General features: G+C 41.1%; 1 protein-coding gene across 1 annotated transcript in view; it reads left to right on the forward strand.

Annotated features, from left to right (window-relative positions):
• Window positions 1–22,680, forward strand: part of LOC309558547 (uncharacterized protein) — a gene marked incomplete at its 3' end in the record, with an annotated part of 303,007 nt that overhangs the window by 31,609 nt on the left and 248,718 nt on the right. The window contains exons 3-4 of the mRNA XM_082261626.1: window positions 1,731–2,030; window positions 9,622–9,906. Of these exons, the coding sequence (XP_082117752.1) occupies window positions 1,731–2,030; window positions 9,622–9,906 (585 nt within the window). The remainder of the gene's footprint in view (window positions 1–1,730; window positions 2,031–9,621; window positions 9,907–22,680) is intronic.

Here is a 22,680-nt window from a genome sequence, read left to right on the forward strand (position 1 = left end):
AGGGCTACCCGTATTTTAACCTCCAAAAACCGGTTTTGTGTTATGCCTATTATATACGATGAGAAAATTGGATGAAAATACCTTTTTAGAAGTGATCATCCGATAATCGGATCCTTAGTGCACAGCTTTCGAGAGTCGATCATGACAGTTCATTCGAAATTATCCAAAGGAACAAACACACATTGTTTTCCCGTACGATACCAGAACAAACTATTTTTGTTTAATCAGTGCAGTATTTGTCTGAAAAAAAGACCATGCATGCTCAGAAACTAAAGAATACATTACAACATATTACATTGATTCCGAAGTTGTATTCTGCCATATGAAAATGTTTGTAACTTTAGTAACCTATTGGTTTTTAATATGAGACTAGCATGGTCTTTATAATAACTATTCTTTCTAGGAGCTGACCTGTCTCTGGTTGACAGAATTCAATTCTACGCTTGAGTTACAACTTGCTACCTAACTGTAAATATGGGCAAAACTAAACTCAGTAATAAAGGAGAATGCAATGTACAGATCTACATGTGGAGAAGAGGACACCGTTGGGGTTGGCTTACTAAAGGCAAATAGACTGTGCACTTTGCAAGTGCATTTGCTCCAAAACTTAGTAAATGAGGTGAAGCTTCATGTTGCAAACAATACCCAATCACATGCAAGTAAAACAAAAATAAACAAAACTTTTGCTTGCACATGATTGGGTGATGGAAGTCAACAGAGCTTCTCCTCATTTAGTAAGCTCTGGAGCAATTGCATTTGAAAAGTGCACGGTCTATTTGCCTTTTGTAAACCAACCCCAGTGTATCAGTGCTGAAAGTGACTGAACTAAAGGAAAGCCACCCTGTAAATGGAAATGCTCTATACTTACCTTTCTGATCGCCCATGCTTTAAAACACTCTTCTGCGTTGCTTATCCCCAGAATGTATTGGGTGGGTGGAATATCTGTTACCCCACTATACACCACCACTTCTCTCCACCTGTAGCTATTCAGGAGCCACCAAGAGAAATGAAAGCACATGATGGGTGAGTTGGTGTTGCACTCTCTCGGAAGTGTCAGGTACCGCGTTTTCCGAAAATAAGTCCTACCCCGAAAATAAGACCAAGCGTGATTCTCGGAAAGGGCTGCAATATAAGCCCCACCCAGAAAATAAGCTCTAGTAAAGTCTTAGTAAAAATATATAATGTCCAGTGTGTTTCCTTTTGTAACTTTTTTGTTGAAAATACCTATTTACTCACGTGACCCGCTGGAGATCTTCTTCCCTCCTCCCGGCTGACATCAGCGACCCCTCCCTTTCAAAAGAGACACACTGGACATTATATAATCTTCTTACAAAACGGATTACATATTTTTACAATGACTTTAACTAAGGGCAATTTTTGGGATTAAAGATGTCATAATGCTGACTCCTGAGCTGACAGGGGGAGAGAGGGAGAGAAGATAGGAGGCATAGATAAGACATCCCCTGAAAATAAGCCCTAGTGTGTTTTTTGGATTCAAAATTAATATAAGACCCGGTCTTATTTTTGTGGAAACACAGTACTTGTAGCAACCAGTGGTGGAGTTTTTAACACAGGGTGTCATTACTTTTGTTTAGACCCCATAGTAAAAGTTTGACTTTAACCTGCGTATAGACACACAAACCCACACATATAAAAAAATATTACTGTCTATAGAAGGATTCTGGTCAATTTATTACAATTTATAGGATAACATGATGTATATGTTTCAGCTCCTCCACAGATCAACATTACAGACAATGTCGTTGTAAAAAATAAAGAGAGTTCCCTGCATAGTGTAATCTCTGGTTTCTACCCTTCGGACATCGAGATTAAATGGCTCCGGGATGGAGAGATATTGGACAAAGATATCGTGGGGGAACGTCAGAGAGACCCGGATGGGACGTACAGTGTGAGGAGCTCAGTAACAATAACACCCACTGAGGAGGACAGAAAGAGGACCTTCTCCTGCAGAGCAAAACATAAGTCTCTTCCTGCACCTCTCCAGGAAGACTTCCAGCTGGTATATGGAGGTAATGTACTCTCTATTTACAAGGTTCTCATAAAATGCACAGGACTTAGCAAAAGGGTTTAAAGCCCCTCTGGCAGGAAATGAATCATGTATCACCCTCCCGCAGTACATCTACTGTGGACCGGCAGCACAGCCAGGCTAGGCGACATACCCACACATCACAGCCTTTCTTCTGTTTTTGGGATGCGCATGCGTGCCCCCTGCTGAGCCCTGTTGTAATTGGACACAGCACAAGTTTGTCAGCAGATTTCAGCCAATAATTTTGGCTGAAACTTGCTGATCAGTTGTGGCCAATCACAGCACAGAGTTCTGTGTGTTTACAAACATGCAGAACTCTCTACACAGACAGCAATCTGACTGTTTCTTCTCCCTGAAATAAAATCTGATTTAGGGAGAAAAAGCATCCAGATCTGTGAGTAGCAATCATTACACTTGTTAGGCACACAGTTAACCCCTTGATGTTAACCCCTTCCCAATCAGTGTCATTAGTACAGTGACAGTGTATAGTATTACCACTTCTCACTGTATTAGTGTCTTAGGAACGCCAGTGTCAGTTAGTGTCCCTCCCAACCAGTGTCAGTTAGCACCAGATTTTCCGCCACCCTATCACAGTTCCACTATAAGTCGCTGATCACCACCATTATAAGTATAGCGTCTATAGCTGCGTAAACTCCAATATATGTACCATAGTTTGTAGATGTTATAACTTTTACACAAACCAATTAAAGAGGAAGTAAACCCTCCTCTGCAAGTTGTACCTATAGGTAAGCCTATGATAAGGCTTACCTATAGGTACTGTAAATATCCCCTAAACATGTACCGTTTAGGAGATATTTACCTTAGTGACGTCACTGGCGCATGCTCTCTGAAGGAACGGCCGCTCTTGCCGTTCCTTCAGAGCCCCATGCCGTGACCGTCGGCTCCCACGCGCGTGCGCGGGAGTGACGTCACCACGGCTCTGGCCAATCAGATGGCCGGATGCCGCGATCCCGGAAGACGGGCGACTGGACATGTCGCCCGTCATAGAGGTAAGCGGGCGGCACGGCGGGGGCTCATTCTAAGGTAAGTATTTCATAATGAGCTAGTATGCGATGCATACTAGCTCATTATGTGTTTGTCTTTCAGGGTGAAAAAAAAAATGTGGGTTTACAACCTCTTTAACCTCCCTGGCGGTATGATTATGTCTGGAATTACATACCAAAAGCGGTACAATTCTTTTCATGGAAATTTGGCGTTATGTATTATAGGCCTACAATTCTTAGTAATTACTGACTTAAACCTGACCAAAACAAGACTGTAGTAGACATCCCAGATGTGATAAATTTGAAACACAAACGCATGAATTATAATCGAATCAATAATATTATTTTATTATTTAATATATAATATATATAATAAAATTATATTATTGATTAGATTATAATTCATGCATTATATATTATATATAGATATGTGTGTGTGTGTGTGTATATATATATATATATATATATATATATATATATATATATATACACACACACATATATATATAATATATAACGCATGAATTATAATTGAATCAATAATATAATTTTATATATATATATATATATATGCACATGCATATATATATATATATATATATATATATATATGCACATGCATATATATATATATGCATGCATATATATATATATATATATATATATATATATATATATATATATGCATATATATATATATATATATATATATATATATGCATATATATATATATATATATATATATATATATATATGCATATATATATATATATATATATATATATATATAATGTAATATAAAGTGTGTTTTGTGTAACGTTTTTTTTTTTTTTTGAATTTCCCTCCCTAGTTCCGCTCCCATGCAGCATTGCTGCTGCAGGGAACGGAACTAGGAAGTGATCGTACCGACGGAGGGACGGAGGAGCGGCGGGACTCTCGGCTGGCGATCTCAGCAATGAGAGATCATCGCTGGATCGCCAGGATAAGGTAAGAGAACACCCCTGGGCTCTCTGCAATCCACCCCGAGCGTGACTCGGGGTTACCCCTCCTGCAATGAAAAATCAACCCCGAGTCACGCTCGGGATTACCGCTAAGGAGGTTAATATACACTTATTAGGACTCTTTTTTTTTTTTTAACCAAAGACATGTAGCAAAATACATTTTGCCCTAAACGTATGAAGAAATTTGATTTTATTAGATATGTTTTATAACAGAAAGTAGAAAATATATATTTTTAAATGTTTTTTGTTTATGTAATAAAAAATAAAAAAAACAGTGGTGATCAAATACCACCAAAAGAAAGCTCTATTTGTGTGAAAAAATTATATAAATGTCATTTGTGTACAGTGTTGCATGGCCGTGCAATTGCCAGTTAAAGTAGCACAGTGCTGAATAGCTCTGGTCATGAAGGGGGTAAAACCTCCTGGAGGTCAAGTGTTTAAAAACCCCAAATCACCCACCTATTGTGGATTAGGTGACTTTCAATGCCTAGATTTTCTGTTGGCAATGCTTCCTATGCCCCTGACCCTCCCCTGTCACTTTAGCAGCTTTGCTGATTACTGATCTATAGGTCTGACTCAGCAGAAGGTATGTCGGACTTCCACGGGGCAATCGTTGTTTCCGGTAGATGAACAAGAGCGCTTCTCTAAAGAATGCTGGCAGGGAACAGGAATTACTACTTTATAAAGAAAAGGAATTGTACACTTTTTTTTTTTTTTTACTCACCTGAAAAGTATTTAGCTGAATAAAGCTGTAATTTTACATGGACTTTAAGTTTCATTTAAAATTTAATTTAAGCACTTCCGGACCGCCCGCCGCAGTTTTACATTGGTAATTTGTCGGTAAATACTGGGGTTTATGGCAGCAGATAGCTACGATAACCCCGGTATTTTTTTAACCACTTTAAGACTGGAAGAATTTGCCCCCCTAATGACCAGGCCCTATTTTGCGATTCGGCACTGCGTTACTTTAACGGACAATTGCGCGGTCGTGCGATGCTATACCTAAATAAAATTGACGTCCTTTTTTCCCCACAAATCAAGCATTCTTTTGGTGGTATTTGATCACCTCTGCGATTTTCATTTTTGTGACAATTTTGAAAAAAAAAAAAAAAATATTTTTCACATTCTGCTATATGACATTCTCAATTTTTTCTTTTTTTTTTTAACATTTAAGGCCAATTTGTTTTCTGCTACATATTTTTGGGATCACCCTTATGGGTGGCAGAAGAGGTGCCCCGCCACTTCACAGTCGTTTTCTCCGCTTACCAGAGCCGTCGGTAGCGGGGAAAACGATCTGATCGGCTGTCCTCTCAGCCAGGGAGTCAAGTTAGAGGAAAGATGGCCCCCACCCGACTCTATGGCCTTGGAGGACCTGAGCTTCCAAGCAACGGATTTAAAAAGACCATTTTTTTTCAAGATGAAAAATAATTACTTTTTTTTTTTCTTTTTCTTTTTTAGATGTGAGATGGGAGGTCTTTTTGACCCCAGATCTCACATTAAAGAGGACCTGTCCTGCTTATTTCTATTACAAGGGATGTTTACATTCCTTGTAATAGGAATAAAAGTGACCAAAACATTTAATTAAAAAAAAAAAAAAAAAAAAACAGTGCAAAAAAAAAAAAAAAAAATGAAAGATAAAAAAAATAGGATTTTTTTTTTTTTTAAAGCGCCCTGTCCTCGTTAGCTCGCGCGCAGAAGCGAACACATATTCAAGTCACCTCCACATACCACATATGTAAACAGTGTTCAAACCACACATGTGAGGTATCATCATGATTGTTAGAGCGAGAGCAATAATTTGAGCCCTGGACCTCCTCCGTAACTCTAAACTGGTAATCTGTAGAAATTTTTAAAGTGTCGCCTATGGGGATTTTTAAGTACCAATGTTTGTTGCCATTCCGTGAGCGTGCGCAATTTTGAAGCATGACATGTTGGGTATCTATTTACTCTGTGTAACATTATCTTTCACATTATAGAAAAAAATTGGGCTAACTTTACTGTTTTCTTATTTTTTATTTAAAAAAAAACTTAATTTTTTCCCCCAAAAAAATTGCATTTGTAAGACCGCTGTGCAAATACGGTGAGATAAGAAATATTGCAACAATCACTATTTTATTCTCTAGGGTCTCTGCTTAAAAAAAATATATATATATAAATAAATAAATATATATATATATATATATATATATATATATATATATATATATATATATATATATATATATAATGTTTGGGGGTTCTAAGTAATTTTATAGCAAACAAAACTAATTTAAACTTGTAAACAACAAGTGTCAGAAAAAGGCCAGGTCCAGAAGTGGTTAAACTAGTTAAACATTTTTAAACATTATTATTTCAATTTTTATTTAATATTGAACACTTGCAGCCAACCGGTGGAGTTGTCAGCAATCAGCAGAAGCTGTGTAGGAGATTTCCCTGCAATTGTACTAAAAATAGCCCTAAACGGCAGGGTCCCCTTCCCTTCTTCCCATCCCCCATTCTACTAGCAGTGACTAAACTTCCAAACCCATCTCTTCACTCTGACCGCCATATAAAACATACAAGCTGTTACTGACTTTCTGATCAGTACATTTTGTATACTTTGCATACTGAGCATCTAGAAATGCCCCATAATAAACATATATTTGTTAGGCTACGTTCACATGTCGGCATAGCGATCGCGGGCAGAACACACTGCGATTCTGCCCACGATCCGGAAATCATTGCAAATCGCGGGACGCCTGTGCGATGCCCCTGATTTGCAATAGCACCCCAAACGCTGTGCGATGTTGCCGCGATTTCCGCCTGCCGAATCGCGGTAACATCGCGCAAACAAAATCGCGGGACGCATGACGCCCCAAAGAAGCTCTTGTACCTTTTTTGGGCGTCATGGGTCCCGCGTTTGGGGTGCTATTCACAGGCAACGCACAGGCGTCCCGCGATTTGCAATGATTTCCGGATCGCGGGCAGAATCGCGTGATTCTGCCCGCGTTCGCTGCGCCGACATGTGAACGTAGCCTTAAGGCTACGTTCACATGTAGGCGTTTTTGGGGAGTTTTTCTGCTCTAGGATCAGCTCAAAAAACGCCCAACAAGACAAATCCTATTCATTTGAATGGCCCCTGTTCACATCTGAGCAGTTTGACATTTTAAGCAAAACGAACAACGCTCAAAAAAGTACATGAGCTTCTTTTTGGGCAGATTACAGGCGTTTTTATTTTTTTCCTTTGGTCACTAGTCAACCTAAAACCGCCTGCACAAAAAACACCTGTAAAAACGCCTGTAAAACGACGGAAAAAACCCCATAAAAATGCCGGAAAAAACGCCTGTAAAGAGCAACGCCAAGATGTGAACGTAGCCTAAATAATGATTTGATACAAATGAGTAGACCATGATATGAAACATCCACCAATGACTATAATAAAAAGAAAAAAAAAGACGGGCTAAAATCATTACCATTCAAAGTGATAGTAACCCTCAGGATTGATTTAGAAAATTATTCAATTCTGTTGTACTGACGGCCAATCTTATTTCTTAAGACCCTTAAAATGCCAGGACAGTACAAATATCCCCAGATGACCCCCTTTTTGAAAGTAGACAACCTGAGGCATTTAGTAAGAGGCATAGCGAGTTTTTTGGACTTGTAATTTTTTTTTAACAATTTTTTGTGAATTTAAGAAATTCAATAATTTAGTTTTTTTCACATTTTGTTTTTTTACATACTGTCACCAGTGCAGTAGAGCATCATCATATGACTGGTGTGGCAGTGATCAATAATACTGACTAGTGACAGTATGTTAAAAAAAAAAAAACATTTTATTTTTTTATTAAATTTTGTTTACATTTTGTTTCCTTTTTTTTTTTTTTTTTTTACTATTGTTTTTACATTTTTGATATGACCATTGTCACCAGGACAAAAAGTAATAGGAGATCAAAAATATAGAGTTGCCACCTGAATAGAAATAGAGGAGAAATCGAGCAATGAGGACACTCATTCCAGTGACAACTGTCTAGGAGAGTTAAAAGATATCCTCTCATTTCCTGGTGCATCAACGGGACAGGAAGTGAAGGGAAATTCCCCCAGTGGGATTTTAGCCCTCCTCTACTCTATCGCAAAAGTAAAAAAGTTCTAGATTTAGATATACTCTAATAATAGTTGCTGAAAGGCCCGCTTTAGAGCTCTTTAGCCGCTTGCCGACTGCCGCACGACTATTTACGGCGGCGGTCAGCCCCGTACAGGCAAAGTGACGTAGGACTACGTCACTAGCCTGTAACCCTCTAGGGGGCGAGCGCGCGCCGCCGGAGGCGCGCTCCCGCCCCCGCACGTTCCCTAAGAAGTCCGCGCGTGTGATCGTTGGACCCGATGTCTGCCGGCCACTCGCGATCTCCCTGTGGAGAGGGAGAAAGGCAGGCGGCTGATGTAAACAAAGCCGCCTGTCATTCTCCCTGATGTAAGAACAGAGATCATACGATCCTGCTATGTAGGATCGTATGTCTTTGTGCTTACATCACTAGCCACACCCCTTTACAGTTAGAAGCACACCCCTAGGGACACACTTAACCCCTGCATCACCAATAAAGTTAACCCCTTCCCTGCCAGTGTCATTTTTGCAGTAACAGTGCATATGTATAGCACCGATTACTGTAGTAATGTCACTGGTACCCCCAAAAGTGTCAAAAATGTCAGTCAGGGGTCCGATCTGTCCGCTGCAATGTCGCAGTCCCACAAAAAAAATCGTAGATCGTCGCTATTACTCGTTAAAAAACAAAACACCAAAAATGACAAAAATCTTTCCCTTAGTTAGTAAACGCAATAACTTTTGCGCAAACCAATCAAAATACGCTTATTGTGATTTTTTTACCAAACATAGGTAGCAGGAAACAAATTGGCCAAAAATGTTAAAAATGTTTGATTTTTAATTTTTTTTTTGGGGGGGGGGGGATTTCATATAAAAAAAATTTGAAAAATATTGTTATTTTTTTAAAATGTACGCTCTTTTTTTGTTTATAGAGCAAAAAGTAAAAACCGCACAGGTGATCAAATACCACCAAAAGAAAGCTCTGTTTGTGGGGAAAAAGATGGATGTTAATTTCATTTGGGTACAGTGTCGCACGACCGCGCAAATTGTCAGTTAAAGTCACTCAGTGCCGAATCGCAAAATAGGGCCTGGTCAGGAAGGGGGTAAAATCTTCCGGGGCTTAAGTGGTTAAGACAGGCAGTACTGTTTACTTCCCTCTGAAAATGCATTCTCTGGCATAGCAATGGCTAGAAGGCACCAAGGAGGATGCCTGTTTTCATGGATTGTGGTGGGGCAGGTGGGGGGTGTAGGTTAAACTGCGACTCAGCCACAGGTTTTTACCCCCACCATCCCCCGGGCACAAGTGGGAAAGAGTCCTTACTTGTAGTTACAACATATTCTCCAAAACTGAATTTGAAATGATGAACCACCATTTTCTAGCAGATACGTAGCTGTACTAATTTATTTGGCTTCTGAATCATTTAATAGGCAATAGTATATAAAGTACACAAGAAGAAAGCATTGGAATGACATACATGCCTTTTTTATTGCAGTTATCCCATCCGTTCACATCACTTCCCAAGCGTTCATGTTGAATGTTCAGCAGAACTTGGTGTGCAAAGCTTATGAGTTTTACCCAGATTTCATCACTGTAAATTGGTACTTGAATGACACCCTGGTGGAGAAAGCAAATACTCGGAGGATCAGTAGCTCAGCTGTGGAATCTGTCTACCCCTTCACCCCAACAGAGCAGAACTGGGGCATGGAGCTGAGATGTGAGGTGGAACATGCAACTCTCACCATTCCACGTGTGGAGAAACTGCTGGTGCAAGCCACAGGTGAGAGACACCCAATTTAACAGAGTAATTCTAGAATAAACATTAAAATATATAACTCACAAAGCATGGCCTCTCTAGACTCCTGGTGCCCAAGCTGCAGCCCTTTGGCCCTTTGTCTGTGGCCCTCAGAGCCCCTGCAGACACTGATCTGCGTTTCTCTATCGCCCTGTTATAAGAGTGATTTCTACTAGTCCTATGTAATATGTCTCTGGTCTTTGACTCTCTCCTGAAGCTTTTGCCCAGTCTCCAACAACTGCTATAGGACATTTCCAGTCTCTGACAGTCTCCTGTAGCATGTCCACAGTCTCTGACCATCTTTTGTATCAGGTCTGCCATCTCTAAACATATTCTGTACTATATCCTAACCATCTCTGTATCATATCTACAGTCTCTTTCCATCTCTTGTATCCTGTCTGCAGTCTCTTACCATCTCTTGTATCCTGTCTGCAGTCTCTGATCATCTCTTGTATCCTGTCTGCAGTCTCTGACCATCTCTTGTATCATCTGCAGTCTCTGACCATCCCTTGTATCCTGTCTGCAGTCTCTGACCATCTCTTGTATCATGTCTGCAGTCTCTGATCATCTCTTGTATCCTGTCTGCAGTCTCTGACCATCTCTTGTATCATGTCTGCAGTCTCTGATCATCTCTTGTATCATGTCTGCAGTCTCTGACCATCTCTTGTATCCTGTCTGCAGTCTCTGACCATCTCTTGTATCCTGTCTGCAGTCTCTGACCATCTCCTGTACCATGTCTACATTTGAGGCACACCATATCAAGATAGTTGACCACCATTGCTCTGGACTGTGTCATAGGGAATTGGGTGGACGTGGTGGTTATGTTGCACTAATAGTCAATGACTGAGGTGACATGTAATACAATATGGCACTTTGTATAGTTTTATAACAGGGTCTCCAAACTTTTTCCATACAAGGGCCACATCTTATATTTTAAAAATATCTGCAGGCCAATAAAAAAAAAAACTGTTTTATAAATTAAAGAGGTTTTAACCACTTAAGCCCCGGAAAATTTTACCCCCTTCCTGACCAGGCCCTATTTTGCGATTCGGCACTGCATGACTTTAACGGACAATTGCGCGGTCGTGCGACGCTGTACCCAAATGAATTTTTTTCCCACAAACAGAGCTTTCTTTTGGTGGTATTTGATCACCTATGCGATTTTTACTTTTTGCACTAATATAAAAAAAAAAGGCGTAAATTTTGAAAAAATAATATTTTTCAAATTTTTTTATATGAAATTCCCCCCAAAAAAATTTAAAAATCTAAATTTTTTAACATTTTAGGCCAATTTCTTTTCTGCTACATATGTTTGGTAAACAAAATCGCAATAAGCGTATTTTGATTGGTTTGCGCAAGAGAGAGTTTACTAACTAAGGGAAAGATTTTTGTCAATTTTTTTCTTTTTTTTTTTTTTAACGAGTAATGGCGGCGATCGATCTGCGATTTTTTTTTTTTTTGGGGGGACTGCGACATTGCAGAGGACAGATCGGACCCTTGAATGACATTTTTGAAACTTTTGGGGGTACCAGTGACATTACTACAGTAATCAGTGCTATACATATGCACTGTTACTATAAAAATGACACTGGCAGGGAAGGGGTTAACTTTATTAGTGATCAAGGGGTTAAGTGTGTCCCTAGGGGCGTGCTTCTTATTGTAAAGGGGTGTGGCTAGTGATGTAACCACAGAGATATACGATCCTACATAGCAGGATCGTATGATCTCTGCAGTTAGATCAGGGAGAATGACAGGCGGCTTTCTCCCTCTCCACGGGGAGATCGCGAGTGACCGGCAGACATCGGACTTGTTAGGGAACGAGCGGGGGCGGGAGGATTGGGTCTGCTCTGTGCAAAACCACTGAACAGAGCTGGTAAGTGTGACGGTGGCAGGTATCAGACCCCTGGCCTTCTCATCCAACTTGTGACCAAGGACCAGGTAATCTCACACCCTGCCGTCACTTGCGTAACAATGCCACTCTCAGCTACGCCCGGCACAAAGATTTTCCCAGCTGGCAGGACCACAATCTAGATTCCAGCAGACTGAGAGCGATTGTCACCGGGCTAATTAAAAATTAACCCTTTCTCTGCCACCACCGCTACGTTTGAGCCCAGCGGACGCTCGTAATTTTAGAAATACCAATTATGACTTTAGAATAATCATCTGTAACACACACTGTCACCTCAGACAGGAATGTTCAGGGGATTTATTCTATACAGTAGCGCTCTTCCAAGAGGCAGGTTCTTTGGTTAGCTTGCGTTAAGAGTTTAGAGACAAAATTAACACTTTTCAAAATAAGGTTTAATTATAAAAAAAAGGTCAAAATTGGTGCAAATAAAAATATTTACAGAAAAATGGGTTACAAAGAAATAGAGACACAATTCAGCAATTTAGAAGAATAGATAAAGAATTAGAAATGGAAATACTTGCATTCAAAAGTCCTTGTATTATCAGAGGTTCAGAGCTGAGCATGTGTGATCGGTTCTTCCCTTGTTCGATGTTACTTCCTTGATGTTAAAAATGAGAGCTGAGAGCTCCATCAGCTTCTCTCTTTTTCTCTGACCCGCAGGGGGTGTCACCAGAAGTACTTGACCAATAAACACTGGGGCCATGGGCGGCCCTGGAGGCTCATAAACTGCTAAGGGACCTCCCGTTTAGACAGATTTTATAACAGAATTCATATCTTGAAATATGTAATGGTTACATTCTTGAAACTGATATTTTATTGTACGGCATTGAATTTTACATCCATGGACACCAAACGCAGGTTATCTCGTAATAACCTCTGACCCCAGTTGTGGAATTTTTCCTCAGGTACAAAATACCTGTTACCTGTTAGTCAGTGATACCAAATCAGACAATATATAGCTATATATATAATGAGATCAGACAAGACTCAAGATGGCTGAATCATAGTGACCTGATTTATTACAGCGTTGCTGGAGTTTAAATATACTCACAAAAGGGTTTGTCATTACAATCTGACGTACAAGAAATGGGTTGTTATTAACATCTTTTGTCCAATCAAAGTTAACAACTAATTATAGTAAGCATTATGTCAATCTATATCGTGATTCTCTTGTCATCAGGGAATTTTCGGTAATGGTCATAAGAAGTTTCCAAAGGGACTTTTATTAGAAGTTATTATTATTGGCTCTGCGGTCAAGCTGTCCAGACAGAGTTGATATTCCGAGAGATAGGGAATTTCCACTGTTTCAGTCATCTGATATATTCTTAGCTTTTGCAAGCTCAGTGACACATGTAAAGAAATCAAAGTGAAATGAGATTAATTAACTCAAAAACACATTTTGCTTAAGTCAACCATTTTGAATGCCAATCAAGGCATCCTGAGAAGTGAAGAAAAAGGTATCCTGTAAAGGCCAATAAGGTCAAGGTATGCCACGTCATCTTCCCCCTCTTGAGAATTTATTGATCACGCTAACTACCTATTCCGCTTATCAGATTCCTCCAAGGGAGCAGCCCCTAACGCTTGGGACACTGGCCCAGAGGGCAAACCTCAGTGGGGGTTGTCTGAGTCTTGGTAAGGTTCTGAGGCGGAGATTACTTCATACATGGGGGTTTGAGGTGACAGATGTCTCATTACAGCTTACTCAGCATCATCAATCCCTTCTTATTTCCGTATCGAGTTGAAATAGGTTGTCTCCTTGGCCTTGGTAACCTTATCAACCAAGCACATAATTATTTTAATTCAACAGATAACTGGAGATCATAATTATCATAAACATCAATATAAATACACCACTTTCATTATTTTAGGAGATAAGGCAAAACCTCCAAAAGACTGTGTTCATTAGGATGGGCGGACACCATTGGAAATAAAGAGGTTGTAGTACCTGTTACTGTGACACACTGAGAAAGTAAACTTTGGGCCTTATTGCCACTGACACAATAGATTCCCAACCCTGAATGTGACCACCCTGGGGTGAAAATGGGTATTAATAACTTTTCTGCATAATACCCCAGTTTCTGTCTGAACAACAGAAACCTGAGGGCTTCTCCTAGGTGAGAAATGTCCATATTGTCATTTAATATGGCTCATATTTTATGTTTAACAGTTTCATTTCTGTAATGCATGCAAGTTTCATTTCATGGGCTGTTCACAGTCAGCTGTGGGCAGGATATGTTTATCAGTGCTTGTGAACAGTCCACCCTCCCCACATCAGTTTTATTTCCATAGAACACTATACACACTGTAGGATTCTTGATTAGACCTTCAGCTTTCAGGGGAACTAACATGTCCTTTCGTGCACTGGTAATGTTTCTATAGGATTTTGAAAACTCTGTCTGATTTAGATCCTCTAATGGGCCTTAAGTTGTCTGTCCCTTTTATTGTCCTGCCCCTTCATTATACCCAACATTCCCATACATATCAAAAATTAAAAGAAAAATCATTGTACCACCTTTTTTCAATGACTGGCGTGAATCCATGTATCCCTTCTACCTTGAGGGATGTTGGTGTAACCAATTGCACTCTTAGTAGCCTTACTTTATGACTTAGTATCCTCATTTGGATCTGGTAGGGATGAAAACACACTATTATGCATTTTTGTCAATTGCTTTTGAAGCGCTGCAACACATCTAGTGAGATCTGAGTGTGTGGCTTGCAATTGGTGTGGTAAATAGATACCTGCTTCAGGTATCCACACCTCTCTTGGGAGTGTTCCTGACAAAGGAAAAAACGTAAAACAATCTACCTGTTTCTGCTATTATTTTACTCAACTTGTGTTTTTTTTTTTTTTCATACAACCTTTTGTACCTTTCCGCTACTCTGTGAGTGATATGGAGTGTGAAAGGCTTTCTCAATATTTAGTGCGGATAGGACCTCTTGTAGAACCCTTCCTTTAAAGTGAGTACCCCTGTTACTTTCCATAGTTTCTGGGATTCCATACCTGCACATTACCTGGGGCAAAGGCCTTTTTCCTGTGGTTTGTACTATACCCCTAGAGACTGGCCAGGCCTCAGGCCATCCTGAAAAATGTCTATACAAACCAAAGCATGTGCATAGGGACCAGACTGTGGGAAATCAATGTAATCTATTTGAATTCCTGAAAAGGATAGTCTGACTTAGGCGGTGCTTTTATGGGGTGTTTATAGCTCTACCAACATTGTACCTAGCACAGGTAAGACAAGAAGCAGTATATTTTGCAGCTACTCCAGGAATACCTGGTGCTATCCAGTGTTGCATTACCAAGGTGGTCATTAGAGTCTTTGAGATATGACACGATCCGTGAGCTGCGGCTGCCACCCTCGGGTATAGGGCCTGAGATCAGACAGAAATGCTTCTCCATCCTCCAGCAACCAGTTACATCCTGTGTTGCACTTTTCTTCCGCCACTTCTCACGCTCCTGTGAGGGGGCTTTTTCTGCAATGATATCAAGATTGCCATACTTACAGGAGTTGGTTGCTTTCCTACGAGTGTCAGTACCCGGATAGGGACCTGTTCCAGTGCAGCCTTCTTCGCTGCTCTGTCGGCCCTTGCGTTTCCTGCAGCTTCTTCTGTGTCCTCTCTTGCATTTGCCTTGGTTTTTTTAATACATGGCCACCCTGGTGGAACACTGGAAGACTAAGAACAGTCTCTATTATATCTGCATGCTTTATTGGCTTACCAGCTGAGGTCAAAAAGTTACAAGCTTTCAAAAAATATGACCAAAATCATGTCAATGTGAATGTTAACTCTTTAAAATTCACAGGCCTTTGCCAAAACCATCAGCTGCTTGTGCTTAGAACTTTAGATTTAATGCCTCTGCATTCCTTTTGTTTATTTATTTATTTATTGCTGTTACTACTGCATACCCAGTTACAAGCTTACCCTCCTCTGTTTATAAACATGATCCATCTACATAAAGGGTCTCATCAGGGCTTTAGAGAGGAGCCTTTTTTTGCAGGGCTCAACGATTCAGATTCTGCCATCATCAGCTCAAAACAGTCATGGGGGGTATTTAACAAACATTTTTTCCCCCTCCCCCCTCTAGTGCCTGCTCCTGTACTGGAAGTAAACTGGCTTAAATACATTGCACCTGTTCCATCCAGCAGCTCTTTGCAGGCTGCGGCCCGCACACAGCTGAGGATCCTTTTATCACTGGGTCAAGCTGGCAAGAGACATATGCTACATACTGGATTAATGGGCACTTCATCTGAAACTGAACACTGAAATTTTAACTCAACACAAACATCACTTTTTATTTTTTTTTAAATGACTTCCCTTTTCCTTTGAAGCCAGGCAGGAAACCACTCCCACCCCTGCTACTGTTATTTAGTAAACCTTTGGGACTGCTTCTGATGGGACATGCGGACACAGGTTAGCTGAATACCTTATTTACTGTCTATCTTCTGGGGGAGAGGGGGTGGCTGCAATTCTTTGCTCTAATGTCCTGTCTTTTTTACTATTTGTAGTAGGTCACTTTTTATACACCCATAATGACAGGAAGTAATGTACTTTTATCTTTCAAACAAATATCCTCTAAAACGTTGTCCCAAATTTCAAAAATCTGAGCAGAGGTTCCCCTTTGGTTCCGGAGGATGCCCCTGAAATACCACTTAGATACCATATTTGATGAAAAGTTAATCTATTTTAAAACTTTTGGCTCAGTGCCAATAGGGTTCAATGGTCACATTAATTGCGGTAACCCTTAATGTCTAAAAAAAATTATTTTTCATCTTAGTTTTAATTTTGAAACAAAATAACTTCAAAAATATCATATGCTGTTTATTTATCAGATAAAGAAACAATCTTTTCTCCGTGCTTACAAACTCAGAGAAATACTTCCTCTTTTTATATCAAAGACACAGCCTGCTATTATTTTCTGTCTCAGAAGAAACCACAACAGGCTTATGAATTAAAGGGCAATGATCATCCTTACATTCTACTTATGAATACAAGATTTGCTCATGAAACAATTCAACACACCCCAACTCATTTACAATACATCAATACTCATTCAACTTCATACTCTCCTGCTTCCATATTTCTGCAACTGATTTTAAGTTTGTTCTTGCCAAATCTGTTTCATACACTTTACAAAAATCTGCCATATCCTAGCTTATCTTATCCTACAACTAGGATTATTAGCTGTCCAACTACAGAACACTTTAATTGGCTGTGTAGCCCAAAAACTATGCTCCCAGAGCATTTAATCTTCAAATGCAAACTCCCTGGTCTGCCCCATTTATCTGGTAACCCTGTTACCCATACACTCTAAGGCCATGGTCCTAATGACCTTTTTCATCGACCCCTGGTCGGTATCTACGGAAACCCAGTTTCCCATTTCACTGTTATCCAAAAAAAATAGAATAACTGCCTATAACCTCCAAGTTCTCTTTGACCTGAACTTCGGCCCTAAGCCGGTAACCTCTAACTTCCAAGTTCTCTGTGACCTGGACTTCGGCCTAAGCCGATAACCTCTAACTTCCAAGTTCTCTGTGACCTGGACTTCGGCCTAAGCCGGTAACCTCTAACTTCCAAGTTCTCTGTGACCTGGACTTCGGCTTAAGCCGGTAACCTCTAACTTCCAAGTTCTCTGTGACCTGGACTTCGGCCTAAGCCGGTAACCTCTAACTTCCAAGTTCTCTGTGACCTGGGCTTCGGCCTAAGCCGGTAACCTCTAACTTCCAAGTTCTCTGTGACCTGGACTTCGGCCTAAGCCGGTAACCTCTAACTTCCATGTTCTCTGTGACCTGGACTTCGGCCTAAGCCGGTAACCTCTAACTTCCAAGTTCTCTGTGACCTGGACTTCGGCCTAAGCCGGTAACCTCTAACTTCCAAGTTCTCTGTGACCTGGACTTAAAAACAGCCTATTATATTACCATATGCATATGTTTACATATATACTATAACATAAGAATAGAAACCTTTAGATGTATATGAAATGTCCGGCTTAACAGTCATATACATTCAATGCTTGCTACGTCTCAAATGGACACTCCGAAATGAGACCGCTTTACCAGAACACAACTGGGGGTCACGTTCCTGCGTGTCCGAGACACCCACAGTGGTGAGGGTTGACCCAACCTCACCTTTCGCAACAAATGTTAGTAGCAACAATATATACACCGACTAAGGGTTTAGGTTCTTTAAGAGGGTATTACGTCAAAAATAAAACAGAGTTACCTGGACGTCATTGGATGGACTGAAAAACATTGTAAGCAGACAATGGGCTTACCTGGCCAGATATTTTCAGTGTATCCAATGCAGTCCAGATGTCTCACTCTGTCCGCAGATGACGTCACCTCTCCTGGGCTCAAGCTCGCCAAATTGTTGTGGAATTTTTCCTCAGGTACAAAATACCTGTTACCTGTTAGTCAGTGATACCAAATCAGACAATATATAGCTATATATATAATGAGATCAGACAAGACTCAAGATGGCTGAATCATAGTGACCTGATTTATTACAGCGTTGCTGGAGTTTAAATATACTCAAAAATGGGTTTGTCATTACAATCTGACGTACAAGAAATGGGTTGTTATTAACATCTTTTGTCCAATCAAAGTTAACAACTAATTATAGTAAGCATTATGTCAATCTATATCGTGATTCTCTTGTCATCAGGGAATTTTCGGTGATGGTCATAAGAAGTTTCCAAAGGGACTTTTATTAGAAGTTATTATTATTGGCTCTGCGGTCAAGCTGTCCAGACAGAGTTGATATTCCGAGAGATAGGGAATTTCCACTGTTTCAGTCATCTGATATATTCTTAGCTTTTGCAAGCTCAGTGACACATGTAAAGAAATCACAGTGAAATGAGATTAATTAACTCAAAAACACATTTTGCTTAAGTCAACCATTTTGAATGCCAATCAAGGCATCCTGAGAAGTGAAGAAAAAGGTATCCTGTAAAGGCCAATAAGGTCAAGGTATGCCACGTCACCCGTAAGGCATCAGACCGCTAGCTTGTCTTCCCTAGGAGCGAACTTGATCATGTATGATCTTAATTTGATCGGTATTTTATTTGGCATTCAAATATATACTTTCTAGAGACATATCTTTTTTGGGTTTTAGGTTCTGAAGTTGTGTGTAACTGTGGTCATTTTCCTAATGAACCATTTGGCTGTGAATACAACACAACCTGTAGTGGACATCTGTGCTGAGATAAGGTTTGCTTCGTTTATGGCTTTACACCCTGGCCTGCCATCTGCCAGGCGTGTTAAGATAAGGCTTTCTTTTGAAGTAACAGTTCTTTTTAAAGCTCGCATATTAATGTTAACTGACCCAGGGAGTTAATTAACTCTGGAGGAGAGAGAGGGGGGGGGGATATCTCTGAGTACACATTTGCTTGCTAGACTGTGTTACTGACAACATGGATGCCCGTGGTGACAAGATGGTTGCTCGCGACAGCTTTTAGGATACTCAGGGCACAATACCATTACAGTAAGTACATCAGAGTTCCCATCAGAAACCCCGTTACATCAGGGCTCCAATCTGAGTCCCCCTACATCAGGGTCCACATCAGAGTCCTTCTTATATCAGGGTCCATATAAGAGTCTCCCTCTGATGTCATAGCCGCTCAGCTCCTCCTGCTGTAGCCCTCGATCATAATTGCAGATCGGCCGGGAGTCACGTGACGGTCCTGAAGCTACAGCACAAAAAGGTATTTTGAGTCTTCATTTCTAAAAATCACTTATACAGTGCAGGAAGGGAGCATAAAAGAGAGGGGCTAGCAGTGACCTTTTTTTTTTTATTAACAGCAGCGGGAGGGGGAGGGGGGACAGAGACACACACACAAAATTAGAGCTGACAGGCAGGGATGGGAGGGGCAGAGAGGAGACACAGCGGATGACGGAGGCATAACCATGGTGTCAGCAGCCATGTTATACCAGGGTCAGTTTACAGGGGGGAGGACAGAAACTGGCAGCATCAGCCAGGTTTTTTTACAGTTTCCAGAGGGGCAGATGAGACAGCACAAGCACTGTGCAGTTTAACCTGCTCTAAGAAAACAGGATCTAAATTTTTTTTTTTTAGGGTGACAAACACTTTAATAAAACAAGCTGAAGTTAGAGGCTAATTGGTTACTATTAGAGTTAGAGGGTTTTTTAGCGGGAACGCCAGGGAACAGCACCTCCAGCACCTAATGTATGTAATGGCAAGGGGTGTCGGGTGTGCTGGAGAGTCTATTGATGCTGGCTGCTGGGGGATCTATTGTCACTGGTGGGGATCTGTTTTTGTGTGAGGGTCTGTTGTTGCTGGGGTTCCTCTCTTGCTGGTAGGGATCTACTGCTGAGGGAGAGGTCTATTGTTTCTGGCTGCTGGGGGGGTCTATTGATGCTGGCTGCTGAGAAATCTGTTGTTTGTTGTTGCTGCTGGGGGGTGGATCTAACATTGTTGAGGCAGATCTTTTGTTGCTGGAGTGTTATTATGTTGTGGGTGGTATATAGGATGGGGGTTTGGGACTTTGAATGAGACACATGGGGGAAACCATGTGTCTCCATCCCTAATCGAGAAATATAAGGAGAGGTTTGGGACTTTAGATGAGATGTGCTACTGAACCAGAGAAGGTGTGATATGTGATCACACCAATATAAACAGCAAAGAATAATAAATAGTACAAACAGTATTTATTAAAACATCATCACAACAGTGTGAAGCTTAACAATTTGCATATAGGCTACGTTCACATGTGGGCGCAGCGGATTGCGGGCAGAACCACTGCGATTCTGCCCATGATCCGGAAATCATTGCAAATCGTGGGACCCTGTGCGTTGCCCTTGATTTGCAATGGCACCCTAAACTCTGTGCGATGTTGCCGCGATTTCCGCCTGCCGAATCACGGTAACATCGCGCAAAAAAAATTGCGGGACGCATAACGCGCAAAAAAGGTACAAGAGCTTCTTTGGGGATATCCGGTGGGACGGGAGACCCGGACAAGCCACGGAAGGTGGCGGGGGGGGGGGTCGGTGAACCCCAACCTCCCTCTCCTGAATGCGGAAGAATCAATTTCAGGATAGGAACATTTTTAAATGCTGGCCATGGAAAACGCAAACTGCAACAAAATTGCTGTAAAATCGTGGTGTGATTTTGCCGTGGCAAATGTAGACCAGTGTACATGAAGCCTTACAGCATTGTAACACACTTGTTGCCAGCATTGGTCTTCTACACAAATACACCAACTTCTATGGTCTTTTCTCCTCTCATTTTCCTTTTTCACACTGACTACACTGGCGGCTGGTGCTCAAAATTTTTGGGGGGGGGCGCAAACAGAAAAATGTAATAGGCATTGCTTTGCGGCAAAAAACGCTATAAAAAATTGCGTGACTTTGAGGTCACAAAAGTGTGAAAGGGGCCTTCAGTAATTAAGGTATAGCGTGCCCCCTTTCAATGCAGAGGGACCAGTGTGCCCCCTTTCAATGCACAGAGACCAGCGTACCCCCTTTCAATGCACAGAGACAAGCGTGCCCCCTTTAAATGCAGAGAGACCAGCTTGCCCCCTTTCAATGCACAGAGACCAGCATGCCCCCTTTCAATGTGCAGAGACCAGCATGCCCCCTTTCAATGCACAGAGACCAGCATGCCCCCTTTCAATGCAAAGATCAGCGTGCCCCCTTTCAATGCAGAATGACCAGCGTGATCCCATTCAATGCACAGTGACCAGCGTGCCCCCTTTCAATGCAGAGAGACCAGCGTGCCCCCTTCAATGCAGAGATCAGCGTGCCCCCTTTCAATGCAGAGATACCAGCGTGCCCCCTTTCAATGCAGAGACCAGCGTGTCCCCTTTCAATGCAGAGACCAGCGTGCCCCCTTTCAATGCAATATGGTGATGCCACCTTTCTCCTGGGCTTAGAATCCAAGCTCCCCGACCACACTTCCCACGGGACTCACATATGGCATCTCGGATGGCTAGAGTCTTGCTGCCCAAAAGGACTGGGGTAGTCCAACAGTACTACAAACACAAGAAAACAAAGAAGGGCGCACCGACCTAGCGCATTATCCTCAATAGTATGGCTTTATTAATAAATCATAAAAATGGCTACTCACAAACAGAAGTTAAAAATGATCATATCAGACTCAATCGCTTGAGTGTCAGAAATAGTCCATGTCCATAGTCCCGTTGAGATGACGGCTGACGCGTTTCGAGGCTTAGCCTCTTCCTCAGAGCCACTGTGTTATGACCTTCTCACAAGTTTAAATAGCAGTACATTGTTCAAACCTCCTCCCTAAGGTCTTGGGAGCCCCTCCCTACCCATGTGATAGTCGTACTATATTTTCATATTCAAACCAATAACACATGTATACAAAACTAAAATTGCATCAAAGAAGTGCAGCTAAAACATATATTAACATCCATATATATTTCATAGTATGTAAAATAGCAATGAGAATTTTTTTTATATAATATTAGATATAATTTATAATTTATAAATTATAAAAAATATAAAAAATAAAAATTAAAAACACTCAAACCCTTTGCTTATGATGGAGGACCATTTGTATAATGCTAAACATGTACATACCCTACATGTATAGCTGGCCAAATGGGGATCCCAGGTGACTGTGTTGGCCTGCTGAGATCTCTCAGTAATGGCTGTAGCAGATCTACCCCTATGCTGAGTGTCCCACATGGGGGTGCTGTCATATAATCCATGGTAAGCTAGTCTCTATCCACTGCGGTGTATTGAGAGGGTAGCGAGGGGGTGCAGGAGGGGAGGGGCTGATCAGAATCTGCAGTCCTTAGCAGTATATCTGATTGCTATCTCCGTGGAACGCACGCCGCCGGCCGACTTCCGGGTCGCCGCGTCATGCATTAC

Source organism: Pelophylax lessonae (assembly GCF_965119305.1).
Source record: "Pelophylax lessonae genome assembly, chromosome: 6".
NCBI classification, from domain to species: domain Eukaryota; kingdom Metazoa; phylum Chordata; class Amphibia; order Anura; family Ranidae; genus Pelophylax; species Pelophylax lessonae.